Source organism: Coprinopsis cinerea (assembly GCF_000182895.1).
Source record: "Coprinopsis cinerea okayama7#130 chromosome 3 map unlocalized cont3.3, whole genome shotgun sequence".
NCBI lineage: Eukaryota > Fungi > Basidiomycota > Agaricomycetes > Agaricales > Psathyrellaceae > Coprinopsis > Coprinopsis cinerea.
In genome coordinates, this window is record NW_003307542.1 from 1114825 (window position 1) to 1126050 (window position 11226).

At 50.3% G+C, this 11226-nt stretch overlaps 6 protein-coding genes across 6 annotated transcripts; 2 read left to right on the forward strand and 4 right to left on the reverse strand.

Annotated features, from left to right (window-relative positions):
- Positions 1-92: 92 nt before the first annotated feature.
- Positions 93-3084, reverse strand: CC1G_14135 (histone deacetylase clr3; the record flags this gene model as incomplete). Its single annotated transcript, XM_002911556.1, has 17 exons — positions 93-199; positions 257-350; positions 413-519; positions 576-655; positions 715-782; positions 831-929; positions 982-1048; positions 1096-1143; positions 1197-1308; positions 1367-1396; positions 1448-1637; positions 1695-1822; positions 1877-1989; positions 2041-2179; positions 2244-2257; positions 2307-2595; positions 2691-3084. 17 exons carry the CDS (start codon positions 3082-3084, stop codon positions 93-95), a joined length of 2079 nt encoding a protein of 692 aa, XP_002911602.1.
- Positions 3085-3362: 278 nt separating this feature from the next.
- On the reverse strand, positions 3363-4821 carry CC1G_14136 (hypothetical protein; the record flags this gene model as incomplete). The annotated part of the gene is made up of 9 exons (XM_002911557.1): positions 3363-3566; positions 3619-3646; positions 3697-3760; positions 3811-3944; positions 4001-4147; positions 4212-4355; positions 4409-4477; positions 4540-4584; positions 4637-4821. The coding sequence occupies 9 exons, from the start codon at positions 4819-4821 to the stop codon at positions 3363-3365; spliced, it is 1020 nt and encodes a 339-aa protein (XP_002911603.1).
- A 553-nt stretch (positions 4822-5374) lies between these two features.
- Positions 5375-6618, forward strand: CC1G_04550 (hypothetical protein; the record flags this gene model as incomplete). Its single annotated transcript, XM_001830065.1, has 4 exons — positions 5375-5519; positions 5583-5670; positions 5729-5985; positions 6065-6618. The coding sequence occupies 4 exons, from the start codon at positions 5375-5377 to the stop codon at positions 6616-6618; spliced, it is 1044 nt and encodes a 347-aa protein (XP_001830117.1).
- Positions 6619-7380: 762 nt separating this feature from the next.
- CC1G_04551 (hypothetical protein) lies at positions 7381-9738 on the reverse strand (the record flags this gene model as incomplete). The annotated part of the gene is made up of 2 exons (XM_001830066.2): positions 8982-9738; positions 7381-8921 (listed from the first exon to the last, which is right to left on the reverse strand). The coding sequence occupies exons 1-2, from the start codon at positions 9535-9537 to the stop codon at positions 7381-7383; spliced, it is 2097 nt and encodes a 698-aa protein (XP_001830118.2). The 5' UTR covers positions 9538-9738.
- Positions 9739-9924: 186 nt separating this feature from the next.
- CC1G_04552 (hypothetical protein) lies at positions 9925-10876 on the forward strand (the record flags this gene model as incomplete). The annotated part of the gene is made up of 3 exons (XM_001830067.2): positions 9925-9969; positions 10021-10264; positions 10314-10876. 3 exons carry the CDS (start codon positions 9925-9927, stop codon positions 10874-10876), a joined length of 852 nt encoding a protein of 283 aa, XP_001830119.2.
- An 81-nt stretch (positions 10877-10957) lies between these two features.
- On the reverse strand, positions 10958-11208 carry CC1G_04553 (hypothetical protein; the record flags this gene model as incomplete). The annotated part of the gene is made up of 2 exons (XM_001830068.1): positions 10958-10972; positions 11023-11208. 2 exons carry the CDS (start codon positions 11206-11208, stop codon positions 10958-10960), a joined length of 201 nt encoding a protein of 66 aa, XP_001830120.1.
- Positions 11209-11226: the final 18 nt, after the last annotated feature.

The following is an 11226-nucleotide window of genomic DNA, read 5'->3' on the forward strand; positions in this document are numbered from 1 at the left end:
CCCTTCTATACCAATCATAAAACTACAGCGCTGGGCGCAAACGAGAGTGAAAGAACATCAGTACGTCGTATAATCGAACATCGCAAAGTCATTCATCGTTCGATTCCATTGGCATCTGGTCGTGGGGGATTCGACTCGCGAATGATTTGTTGGACGGCGGGTAACGCCTTCATGACCAACTTGAGAGGTTGAGTTTCCTCTGAGAGTGGAAAGCTCCATTAGCCATTGCTCGAAACCGCAATCGGGCACTACTCACCAACATAGATCATTCGACCATGTTTTCGAATCTCTTTGGCCAATTCCCGGCCTGAGCTCATCGGATGGTTGTCGGGGAGTATAATTGCGGAATGCTTCGTGTCGAAATAAGTATTAGCACATGAAGCACAGGGCTACGGATATGACCGGTACGTACCGACTTATACCACGTCCGAATATCTTCGAAACCGGTAGGAGCACAGGCGCTATGTTGCAATCCAACAATTTGGATGACAGTTGTTACGAGCTTCATTACTCCCGTTGCTAGAAGACAAGTGTCACGCTTTGGTGGGGTGACAACAAACGCAGAATCGACGTACCTCGACGGGTAAGTAGTTCAGCCACAGCACGACAGCCTGGACCATGGCCAATTAGGATGACCCTCGAGGCTTTCGATAGCCTGTATAGATGACTTGATGAGCGGATATGACGAACGGAGGGTCGACGAAAAAGTCTTACTGGATGTAGTTATCCCACAAGTACAAAATGACTTCTCGAACGAGGTCAGATTCTAATGTCGCCCGACGCTGAAACACAAGTTGGTGATAACTCCCCGGTGTTATAAGGCAACTCACAGTTTGTTGAATTTCGGTAGGTTTGGGGAAGAGGTTGGCGTCAATGAGGGCGAATTGTTCGGTGTCTATCCAAGAAATAAGTTCTTTGGAGAAGTCGACCTGGAGCGGGATTGTTGAGCCAGGAGGACTGGTGTTGTGGCGACGAACTCACGAGGTACGATCGATGGAGATTGACGTCGCATGTCGCAGATGATTCGAGTTCTATTCGTAGATTACCACTAGGAAAGGGTCAGCCCTGTACAGATGAATCCGGAAAATAACGCACAATTCATGAACGAATAATACGATGGTGTCGTTATCAAGCATATCAGGCCTTGGCGAGTATTAGCACCAACTCGCGAAGTAATTACTGGTATAGTCACTTACGTGCACATTACTTGTGAGGAAAATCGTTGATCAAGCTCCGCCGTCATTAAAGGAATCTCCATCATATCATGGTTGGTATAGAGATAGTGTTGTCGATGTGCTTTCAGGATTTCTGTCGTTGGACTTGATCAGACCAGTTCCGGAATTCAGTGAGAGGGGCAAGTTCATACCTGGTATCGAATAGCTGATTTCCTCCACCTCTGTATTAAAATTATGAGCATCGTTCCGGGGACAACAAGGGCATTCCTTACGTTCTCGAGGTTCGCAGGCCTTAGGATCCAAGCTCTTCCAGTACCTGCTGAGATGCTTAGCAACAAGCCAGACTGTCTCCGTCGCGTCCTCCGATGCAATCATTGGGTCTATTTGTGGTGGCGCTTGCCCTAACAGAATCTCTGTCACAGCCAGTGCTGAGTCGGAAATGGCGTCCAGGTTATAGCCTCCCTATGATAAACATAGTGCTTAGTTGGTGAGAGGTGAACGTAGGGAGGGATCACGTACCTCCAACGCGACTACCATCTTTCCCCCTGCTAGACCAGCCAGCATGTGGGTCATGTGTGCATAGCCCTTTGGTGTGACATGGCATTCGCCCAGGTCATCTCCGTCAGCTGCATCGAATCCAGCAGAAACTGACAGGTGCTTGTGTGAGCAGAGTGTTTCGTGGATAGACGAGTTGGACTCACTGATGACAAGGTCTGGCGCAAACTCCATAGCTATGGGCATGATAACCTTTTGGAAAGCATACAAATAGTCCGCATCTTCCATTCCAGCTCTTGGCCATGGCACGTTCACAGAGCTAAAGAGAATTAGTGAAACTATGCTTTCACTTAATGGGTGGGAAGCTTACAATCCTTCACCTGGGCCTTTCCCGCAAGATTCAAGGGAGCCAAATGGTCCACAAGGATAGAAATGTCCACTTTCGTATCGATGAATGGACATGTAAAGGACAGAGGGGTCGTCGTCGAAAGCGCGCTGTGTGCCGTTGCCTACGTTCAGGACGGGATGAGTATTACCGCGGTGGAAGAAGTTGTCGACTCAGAAGAGATTCACCATGATGCACGTCCCTAAACACGTTCAATACGAAGTATCGTACAAAGACGAGAAGCTTCTTACCAATCTAAAATCAGTATCTTCTTGAGGGGTGTTAGTTGCTGCACGACCCGAGCAGCTACTGCAACGTTGTTGAAGAAGCAGAAACCCATGTGCTCATCCGGTTCGGCGTGGTGACCTGGTGGTCGAACGATAGCGAAGGATTTTTGAACGAGCCCTCTTGCAACAGCGAGGGAAGCTTCAATTACTCCTCCACAACTGAGTAGAGCCGCCGGTGTCGTGCCTTTCATCACATAAAGCGACATCCGTTCGTAGTATTCCGCAGAGTCCAAACGTTGTTGGTCGTCCATATCTAAACGAAGAAATCATACAACACACAACCCAAAGCATACCCCTCAGCTCTCACATAACATTACAAAAACTCCAAACGCAGCGAGATAAGCTTACATTGTAATTGAATAACTTTGTCCCAGTGGTCTTCACTATGAACTAGCATCGCTTCTTCCTTCTTCACCTTTCGAATATCGATCCGCCGCATCTTCTCGGTCAAGCCCTTTGCGACGAGTAGATCCCATATGCGTTTAATCCTGGCTGGTTGTTCAGGGTGTCCTTCTTCGTTGAAGTGCTGCATCATGTCGGCAGAGTAGACATAGCCGACACTCAAGTTCCCAAAGCTAACAGGCAACGAAGAAGCCCGGGGCAAGCCATTGGGTAGGTAGCGCGTCAAGTTGGAAGGGCCTGCAATGTTGCTGTCGGCATTGGTGCTGGTGGAAGGACCCCGGACGTTGAGAGGGTTGTCAACGTCCATTGAGTCCAGTTGAGGTAGTTGAGAAACGCTCATGGCGCGCGTATTCGGTGTGGCCTTTCCAGGAACGGGATATATGGGACAAGCGGGGTATAATCAGGTAGAAAACCCGACCAAGCAGTGATCGCTGAGAACCCAACTTGGCGCGCCGGAAGCCATCGCCTTCTGATTACAGCAGGTACAAATAAAGGAACTCCCACGCCCACAAGCGCCCAGAAAACCACTGCTGCTCATCGTTGCCCCAGTGGCGGGTTGGTCTTTGCTGAACCAGGTGTGCAATACTGAAGGGTATTCATTTCTACTTGGTAGTAAAATTACAGATCTGGCCTATAGTTATAATGCGTACTATGCCATGGTGAAGAAAAATCAGTCGAGGTTAGTTGTTCAGTGAACGGTGTCCGTTGGGAGGTTTCATATACAGTCGAAAAGAAAGTTGTAAATTGAATTCCGGTTGATCCATTGATTGTGTGCTCTTGTTGCAGTGGTAGTCTTTGCATGTTGATAATCATACGGCAGGTCTACATCGTGGTGAGAACGCTTGAGGGTGAGAACGGACCGAGGTGAGCTTACCACGGCTGAAATTGCTACGAGCAGCCAACTGCGCGACGGTGTGAGTGAAAGCTGGGGTAGGCAGATGAGCCAACGTACGGGTAGCCTGCTACAGCATATGGAAGTCCGCAAAGGGTGTATATCGCCATAACGAGTGAAGAAACTGGGTTGCAAGGTGAGAAAGGAAAGCAAAGGGTTGATCTTGGGACCTACTGCTCAGGACAGTAAATGCCAAAGTGCCGTCCCGGAAGATAAGCTTGACGAGTGGTATTGTCTTCCAGGGTCCTTGCATATATCTTCGAACAGTGAGATACATGATCACACCTTGAACAGCCATAGTTGTGAATCTAGTGGTATGAATGATTAGCCCAAGGAGACGAGGTATATGACAGCGGAGACGAACCCGAAGTAAGAAAACGAAGGGGGGAGATTCTCAACGAGGTCCATTGGGTGGAAGCTGTCTTTTGGGAGGTGGGCGATGATGCCGACAAGCACGATGCCGTTTTCGAGTAAGAGAAGGAGAACAAACAACGTTGCCATCCACCGTGGTCTGTTGTACAGGGCGTACACTGAACAACGAGTTAGCTGACTCCAGTCGTAGTTCATGAAATGACTTGCCTCTGATCATGAGGACGACTTCCAGAGCCGACATTGCATGAGACGCGACGAGGACTTGACAAGAGTACCACACCCTGAGGGACGTCCAGCTGAGATAATGGTCGCTAAAGACCATTACAGCCTCAACTGCTCTGGCCGCTCTGGAAGTCGCGTTCGTGAGCCAATAATGCTGGATTAACAAGTCAAGACGTACATCGACGCGAGGATGATATAGTATCTCGTGAACAGAAAGATCCACTTCAACCATGACGAATGGCTTTTCCTGGGGTAGCACGGCTTGTTGAGAGATTTTGAACAATCCAAGAAGCGGGTTGGTAGACATACGACCAGATTAGCTCGACCTCATCGCCGAACGTAATTGCCCAATCCCTATCAGAGTCTATTTAGCTCCACCCTCGACACCCAGCTCCACGAGACGTACCATAGAATAGCAGCCAAAGCAGCCCCTGATCGACGTGGCGGGGAACCGAGAAGTTGCGAAGACAACGCACAAAGGTTACAGTCAGATACGCGTCCAGCACGCGGCAAAGGAAGAAGGGAGAAGCGCGCACCAGAAGCCCGATTCAAATCCTGGTGCAGCTGCGTTTGGAAACCGGATCCCGACATGAAAACTGAATTCGGGAGCCCCGGTTGTTGTTCTCGCTAGGTGACGGCCAGATTTTGTGTTCTATCTGACGAGGGAGATGGTCGTGTGTCGGGGCCTCCCCCCTCCGCTGGAGGACAGTCTAGGTAGAGAAAAGACAGTGTGATGGTGGTCGTCCTGAGGGAAGCAGGGGCTCTTTCAGTTCTGGACACCCATTTTCCAGGGGGCCGTTTGCAGTGTGTCGATAGGCGGCCAAGCCAGTCCCTGAGGCCGCCGGAAGAACACATGTTGCCCTATTCGCATAACCCCCGATCAATGTCCCCCTCTCACAGGCCCGGTCGTCGCAGCGAACGAGAGCCTCTGCCCCTCTCCTGATAATCCAGCGACAACGACGAGCGCTAGACGAACGTCATTGACCTGCGCAATGCTGTGTGCTGCACCGAACAAGAGCCCGTGGGCGATGATGGGCACCAGGCGTTAAGGAGGCAAGCATCGCATCGCCGTGACTACTATTAGCACGAGCTCGACAACAAACAAACTTCCTTGAACATTGACCACCATCGTCGACCAGTAGCCATGCCCTTCAGCTACAGGGATCTCATCTGTGGCGGCAAGACCTTCTGCTGCTGCCTCCCAGTGCGATTCGGCGTTATATCCATGTCTGTTCTGGGTATACTAGTAGCTGGACTACTTTCGATTGTCCTATGGTTTGAAGTGTCCGGTGAGTTCTCCGTCAGTTTGTTTTTCGTAGCTCTCATCGATTAAATAAACTGGCATATTTCAGTCACCCTGAACATGACAACTGGGGAGCGTGCAGCTTTCATTATAGCAGCCCTGCTCGAAACAATTCTATTCGCCGCATCGATACTCGGGTATGCCGCATTTCGTTATGTTGTCAACCTTTGCTAACCCCTTTGCTTCCCTTCCTAGATTTGTCGGCGCTATCGTCCGCAAGCAATCCTTCTTGCAAATCTACGCTTACATCCTCTATGGGCACTTCCTCGCCAACCTAGGTGCCGCAGCCTACCTCTTCTTTTCGATCGTCTCCTTCCAGAAAAACGTCAACGAAGCAGCTTGCGAAAATACCATCCAAGATCCTACTTCCAAAGACCAATGTAAAGGCCTGCTTCGCATAACCGCAACCGTCTATATCGTAATCGCCAGCGTGGTCTTGTTCATCGAACTCTGTAAGTTTACGACTTTTTTTCTCACACCCACCTGTCTTTCTGTCCATCCTAGCAACATGAAAGCTGATTGACGTTTTAGACGGCGCCATAATCGCTACCCGTTATCTCAACCTGGTCAAACGCGAGAAGCAGCTGAATCGAGAGTTTAGAGAGAACATGGACACAGCGTTCCTCCTCAAGACGCGCAGTTTCCCTTATCAGCCCGTGCACAATCCAGGACAGGGCGGAGGCCCGGAGTTCAATCCATACGCCGAGATTGACGTTGAAGAATCATCTTTACACACTAGGGACCATTCAGTTCTTACACGGCAACCTAGCGACATCGATCCAACCCGGCCACCGGTGCCCATCGAGGAGGGATATGGAGGAGGATCGTGGACGCTCTCCGATATCTCGCAGGAGGAGAAGGCGCGCTTGAAACGGCAGCAGGGTCCGTCTACGAGCAGTGGGGTGGAGGATTTGACCGAGGAGGAGAAAACTCGGCGGAGGGAGGAACATAAATCCATCCATGGGCCAGTGGGCGTTCCACAGTATGAAGTGGACACCCTCCCTGCGTACACAACCACCGCCGACGACCCTGCGGTTCAGTTTCCACAACCTGGTGCACCACCAGATCCTTCTTTGTTGAGATAGTTCTGCACTTTCCTTCTCATAGCTTCATTTCTTGGACATTTGTAGTTACCTTGCATGCAACAGCACTTACCACCCTGGACTCTTACTACCCACTGTACATCTACCGCATGATCTGATCGCTTTTGAATGACTTCGTACACACATCAGGTCTGGACTTGTGAACAATAAATGATTCATCCTGATATAAATACACTGGTACAAGAAACAGGGTACGGGAAAGACAAGACATACGAATCTACGGGGGGAAGGCTCAGACGCTACTTACTAACTACATACAAAAAAGGTTTGCTATTCACTCATTCAAACTCTGATTCTCGAGTCCTACGACGAAGAGAAAAAGAAAAAGAAGAAACCGCGATTGGATAAGTAATGAGAAAGCCAACAAAAATGAATAATGATGATAATGATGATTTGGTTGGAATATTGGGAATGGGATGGATGATGATTGATGCTTTGGATTCTCGACAAGAAAAAGGAAGAGAAAGGGACTGGAGGAAGACACCAAAAATACTACTAAAGACCATTCAATCAAGCTTTGAAGTTGAAGTCCGGACTACCAGCGGAATAAAAAGGGAAAAAGAGGAAAATCGAATTCGGAGGGACATTGGTTTGTTCGTTGATCAAAAAATAGAATAATCAGAGGAAAGGAGCATAACCAAAGTAAAGAAAATCGTCACTCATAGGGGCGTAAAAGACATGAGAAATGCGGGTTTGTGTGCAGAAAAGAAGGACAATGAAGAGGAAAGGAAGAAGACGACATCGTCACCAAGCAGACAATGACGACCCTTTCCGATGATGTTGCGGCACCATAGGAACAGCATGCGTGCCATGCACAGGGGCCGTCATGTACGGCGTATGCGACATACCAAACGGCGAAGAAGCAGGCATGTACCCAGTGGGCCCAGCAAATGCAACAGGCATCGAAGGATGATACGCAGGCGCCGTCGGGTTGAAGAAGAACGGAGCTGGTGCTGTCGCGGGCATGAGACCGATATGCGCTGAGGCCGGGGTCATCAGCGGAACGTTTAGGTACGGTGGGTTCGAGAGGGTCGTGAATGCCGGCCGGGTAGGGCTTAAACTCATGGACGAGATTGAACCCTGCCTGTGCTGCTGCGAGGACTTCTTGCGGTGCGACGGTTTGGAGTTGGAAGACGTTGACACAGGGTTTGGCTTGCTGGGCTGGCCAGAACCTGTGTGCCCTCTGCTTCCCGCCGTGCTTGTAGACGTTGCCACACCCTCTATCCAGCCATCTCTACTGGAAGAGATACGATGTTTATGGTTCGACCCGGCTTGGCCTTGAACCGATTTAGTCGGCGCTTCCTCTCCATTTTGACGACCGTCGAGCGAACCGGATATGGACTTTCGCTGTTGTTCTGAGGACGTCGGGGCCGCATCTTTTACCGGTTCTGAAGACGTCGAGTCGGTCCTCCTTCTCGTAAACGCCAAAAAGAGGTCCCTAGCCCGCTTCACCTTGGAGACGGCATTATTCTCAGCTGCAGGGTGGGCATTCGAGGCGTCAATCCAGCCTTCATCATCGTCTTCCTGTGATGGGGTCGACGATGTTGTCTGCCTGCCACGGTTAGCTCCATCGTCAGATACACTGGACCGAGGTCGAACACAATTAGCTGGCCCATCTTGGATCGTAGGGCTCGGACTGTGACTGAACGATTTTGGCAATAGATCGAAGGAGAAATCCAACGTGGGTTTCTTCACCTCCCCATCGTCCAAGACGGTAGGCGCTTCTAATTGGCTGGAGCGCAAGCGATCGACGATTTCCCGGGTCTTGGAGACACGGGCTCGGCGACGTGGAGCAGGTTCTTGGAGGAAGGGAGGAAGGAGTAATGATTCCGCGGTGTGGTCCGACTTGACTGGGTTGTCCACCTGGACGTCCGTGAAAAACCCTTGTTCGTCTTTCTTGATCTTGACAGTGGTAAGACGAGTGGTGGATTTGTTCGGTGTGAGCAGGGTTGGGAAAGTGAAGCTGGAGAGGCTGGGCAATGTTGCTTTGGACTCAGGTTCCCGCGGTTTGGAAGCGGCGTTGCGGCTGGCCTTCTGTTTGAGCGAATCATTGATAGAAGGATATGGGAACGTTCCAGTATGCGCCGGCGGAGAGAATGAAGGGACAAAAGAGGAAGCATGGGCGTTGAGAGTCTTGCTTGGAGCAGGTGTGTTGAACAGGACCTCGTCGACACTTGTTATACTGCTGTTTGGGGACACAGTCTTGACAAAGATGTCGGCAAGACATCCGTCTTTGAGAACAGGCGTCAGAGGCATGGCGAAGAACTCGGTCGAATTATCAGAACCTTTATGTAAAGTGTTAGCATGCAAAGTCTGTAGTGGTGAAATGAAAGGACCGGCCATACCTGAGGAGGGCTCTGACTCTGTGAACGACGTCGAAAGCGACCCTTCGTTGTCTGCGGCAAGAGATATTTCTCTAATTGCACTGATGAATTCTTTCAACGATTCCGACCAGTCCTTGTTGTTGTCGATGACCTCTTCCTCTGGAGTCGTTAGGTTCAAAGGCGGCGGCAAACCGAAATCCGAGTTTTCGATCTTTGGAAATACGGTGTGGTGAAAGCCAACAGCGTTTTCGTAGGGCTCGATGGCACTCTCGACGATTCGAACGCCTGCGAGGCATGGATTCAGCTGCAGGTCGTCACGGGACTGGTTTGGAGCGTCGTCGTCGGTCGATGAACCTAATTCTCTGACTGATGAATGGGAAACGAGGTAGTTGTGAGGCGGTATTCGATGAGGATAGTCGTTGTTGTCGGTGTCATCTGGAATGTAGGCCCACGAGTCTGGATTCAAAAGTGCTGTTCGCCACCGTTGTGACTGCCGGTCGTTGTCCTCTTGTCGCCAAAGACCTTCCACGGCGGGACTTGCAACGACATTTGCTTCGTTGGCCAGCTTTAAGCTCATTGACGATAGAGTTGGTTTGCTGGTCGTGTCTGGCAGCGCTGGAAATTAAAGGAAAAATGTAGAAAGGGAAGCGCCGGGACTTACGAAGAGAAAGCAAGCACCAAGTCTCGAGGCTTGAGCCACTACACTTGGTGTCTTTCCCCACAGAGGACCTGGTTCAAACTAAGAGGGAAGATAAAGGGAAGATTGTGTGAAATGGATGTGGTAGAAAAGGGCAAATAGTGTCAGCAGTTCATTTGGAAACAAAAAGTTGGGTTGTGCGCACGTTTCGTCCCACACAAAGCGGTCACAAGACGCTGATGATCCCCATTCAACTCTTCGATTCTTGACTCTTGCCTTGACAGTCACTACTAATCACTTTCTCAATTCAAGGGATTAGTACATGACATGCCCAAGCAATACTATGGTCAACGCCAGCACCTCGTTAAAGCTGTGAGCCTGCCCTTTACAAACTCTATTTCTCGTCATTAACGGTCAGCGTAGCAGCTCAACAGCGTTCTCTATCAGCTACACACGCTCTCCTTCTTCCTCTCGCCGTCGCTATGGTCATTTGTATTCAGAATCATCTCACAATCCCAATGTGCCGCCCCTAAGGATATCGACATTTCCCGCTCGCTGCGGGCCCACTTCACAATCGTATTCTTGCTCAATCTCCCCAATTTGTGGACGCATATCTTCCACGGGGCGGCGGAAGGCAGAGCAATCATCCTCGATTTCATTGGAATGGGTGCGTTCTCGCTTCCTTGAGTGGGCGCGTGTAATTAAGCCTTCAACAGCATATATACCCTCGAAACTGCAGTTATTCGCGCTTGATATCACAATCCTATCCCTCCAATGGATCACTGTGGCGATATCATACGAAACAGCGGTGTCCGCCAACAGTGAGGACGGCGAAGACACCCTCCTTTCCCCAGACCAGACGACCCCCGACACGCCATTACCATCATCGCTACCAACACCGGCTACATCCCGACCGCCTTCACCCAGCTCTTCACGAACGCCTTCCTTCTTCAGAAGAAGTATATATACCACACCCAAACCCAACTCTACCACCAACATGCCTCCCGAAATCCTCGATCTACGATTACAGACCCTCATAGCTCGATTGCGCAACCCCGTTCCACCGGTGACCCGACGGACGACTACAGATCCCCTTTCTTTACCCTTCCCCAACACTACGCCATTTCAAATTCCACCAGGGATGAGGAGTTTGATGCGTGCCCAGGCAGCGAGAAGGGTTTTTGAGACCAACCCGCCGACGAGGTTAGGCGGTTCACCTTTGGGGCCATCGCGGGGAAATGTCCAGAGGATTCCGGGGTCTATGGATAGAGATTCGTGATAATTATTTCATGGGCAACTTGTATACATCTAGTCGTTTAGAGTGTAATGGATGGTTAGTGGTAGGATGAGTCTGGGGGGTCTATCGCTTCTTCATCTGCAACACTATCAGGACCTGGACCGATGAAAGGCGTTGGAATCACTCACCGCGTCTCGAAGACATTCCTTGAATTTGAGAAATTCTGCGCGACAGATATCCTTGCTGACGTCAGTGTAGGTTGCAGCAACGCATTTCCCATACACCGATGCCTGAGCAGCGCAGGTTACTGTCGAAGCGTATGCGAGACGTTGAATAGGCCTAGTCGCCTTTGAGGCGGCGTTGCCTGTGGTCATCGTGGTGGTGGAAGCGGA